This window comes from Mytilus californianus, unplaced genomic scaffold, assembly GCF_021869535.1.
Source record: "Mytilus californianus isolate M0D057914Y unplaced genomic scaffold, xbMytCali1.0.p SCAF_10, whole genome shotgun sequence".
Taxonomy (NCBI): Eukaryota; Metazoa; Mollusca; class Bivalvia; order Mytilida; family Mytilidae; genus Mytilus; species Mytilus californianus.
Genome location: NW_026262582.1, coordinates 61362761 through 61364654, shown reverse-complemented (window position 1 = coordinate 61364654; position 1894 = coordinate 61362761). Strand labels below are relative to the sequence as shown.

The 1894-nt window shown below is 35.9% G+C and overlaps 1 protein-coding gene across 1 annotated transcript; it reads left to right on the top strand.

The window, feature by feature from the left end:
* Positions 1-264: 264 nt before the first annotated feature.
* Positions 265-1332, top strand: LOC127719120 (zinc finger protein 571-like). Its single transcript, XM_052225144.1, has one exon. It carries the CDS (start codon positions 265-267, stop codon positions 1330-1332), a length of 1068 nt encoding a protein of 355 aa, XP_052081104.1.
* The last annotated feature ends 562 nt before the right edge of the window (positions 1333-1894 follow it).

Genomic DNA, 1894 nt, shown 5'->3' with positions numbered 1-1894 from the left:
CGATACTTAATCCAGAGACGTAGTGGCTCTTCATCCTCAGGTTCAACTTTTGACCTGACGGAAACTGCTCTGTCTCCTTCAAACTCACCATTTGAGGAACGTAATATTGCGGATTTTCCAGGGCATTCACCAAGTAAGTCAAGATCTTTACAATCTGAATCAACATCAACAAATGCAATAGAAGACAGTGATGTATTTATGGAGTCTGCATTAAAAGTTCAGACACAAAAACGGTCACCACAAGGTTCTCCAGAATTTTCAAAGATGTCATTCACACAGCAAGTACAGCCAATAACTACCAAATGTTTAGGATCTGAACATACAACTACTAAAAAACCAGTTCATCAGTTTGAATGTCCTGCTTCTCAGAAATATTTTGGGTCGAAAATTGCGATCGGCACTACAGAACAAGAAAGACATGGACTTCAAAATACAAAACCACAACATTCGAATATGCATCATCATTTGCCAGGTTTTCTTTCACCACAGTTTATGTTGTCTGCAAAGTCAATACCGTTTTGCTCAGTTCAAGAAGGATGCCATTTTTTTTTCGACTTCAATAAGTCTTCCCCTTTTACGGGTTTCATTTCAGACCCAGAGTTATATACACCTAGTCCTGGTATGTCACCTGGAATTCATTTTGAATTTCCGCCGAGAGCAAGGATATATAACTCAATGTCAGAACTGAATCAAATGGCAATGTCTCCACTTGGATGTTTTCCTAATGAGAATATCAGTATGCCGTTATCTCAGATAACGTCCAAATTCTCAACTTTAAAACAAAATCGTGATCAGCGTAGAGCTTTGTCCGACTCTGATGCTTACAAATGTCCAGTGTGTAATCAAATGTTTCTTTCATTTGATAACTTAGCAAAACACATGGCAAAACACTTACCAACAGAAACTATCTTACACGGTGAAAATAAAAAACTACACTTATGTAAAGTTTGCAATAGATCTTTTTCTCGTAGCGATATGTTGACTCGTCACATGAGATTGCACACAGGCATTAAACCATATGAATGTAGTGATTGTGGACAAGTGTTTAGCCGTAGTGACCATTTAAACACACATAAACGCACCCATACCGGTGAAAAGCCATATCGATGTCCTCAGTGTCCGTATGCTGCTTGCAGACGCGATATGGTTACACGTCATATGAGAACACATAACAAAAGGTCGGTAAAGACGAATAAGTTACTATCAGTACCATATTTTAAAGGCGATCTACGAATGAGTTCAGTGTCAAGTACAGATACGACAGATTCACAAGATATATCTGGACGCATATATTCTCAATCCAGCAATGAAAGTGTGGATATTGACTGTTGATGAATTCAATTTATATCTAGTGGTACTTTTGATGCAAGGATGCTGTTTCCCTTATCGTGATGAGATATTGTGAAACAAAAACGAAAACAAAGAGAAGGACAACAACAAGACCATGGTCTTGTACAAACAGTGCAGTGTTTTAAAATTCAAATTTCGATGGAGGACCAGCCTAGCTATTTTCTACATACCTCAGAAATTCATCGAGACATACCTGAACAACATGACATCATTCGTTGTTGAAAGAATTTAAGCTGAGCAGATAAATTGTTAATGCTTAAAATTAATAAATATATATTAAGAAATCTGCTTGTTTGTTGAATCTTATAAAAACATTTAAAATAATAAACAATGACAAATTCTCTTATAATCTCAGTAGATATTGAGATACTAATTGGTATATTTGTGTAATGAATGATTGTCCATTAAAGGTTATTAATGTTAATGTAAGCGGTATCGACCCACTGCTGTAAAAAAAGAAAACAACACTTTATCAATTTCATTCAATATAACTAGTCCATGCATCGCAAATTGTTTCTTTAGGATTTTTTGTAATTTGGATAGA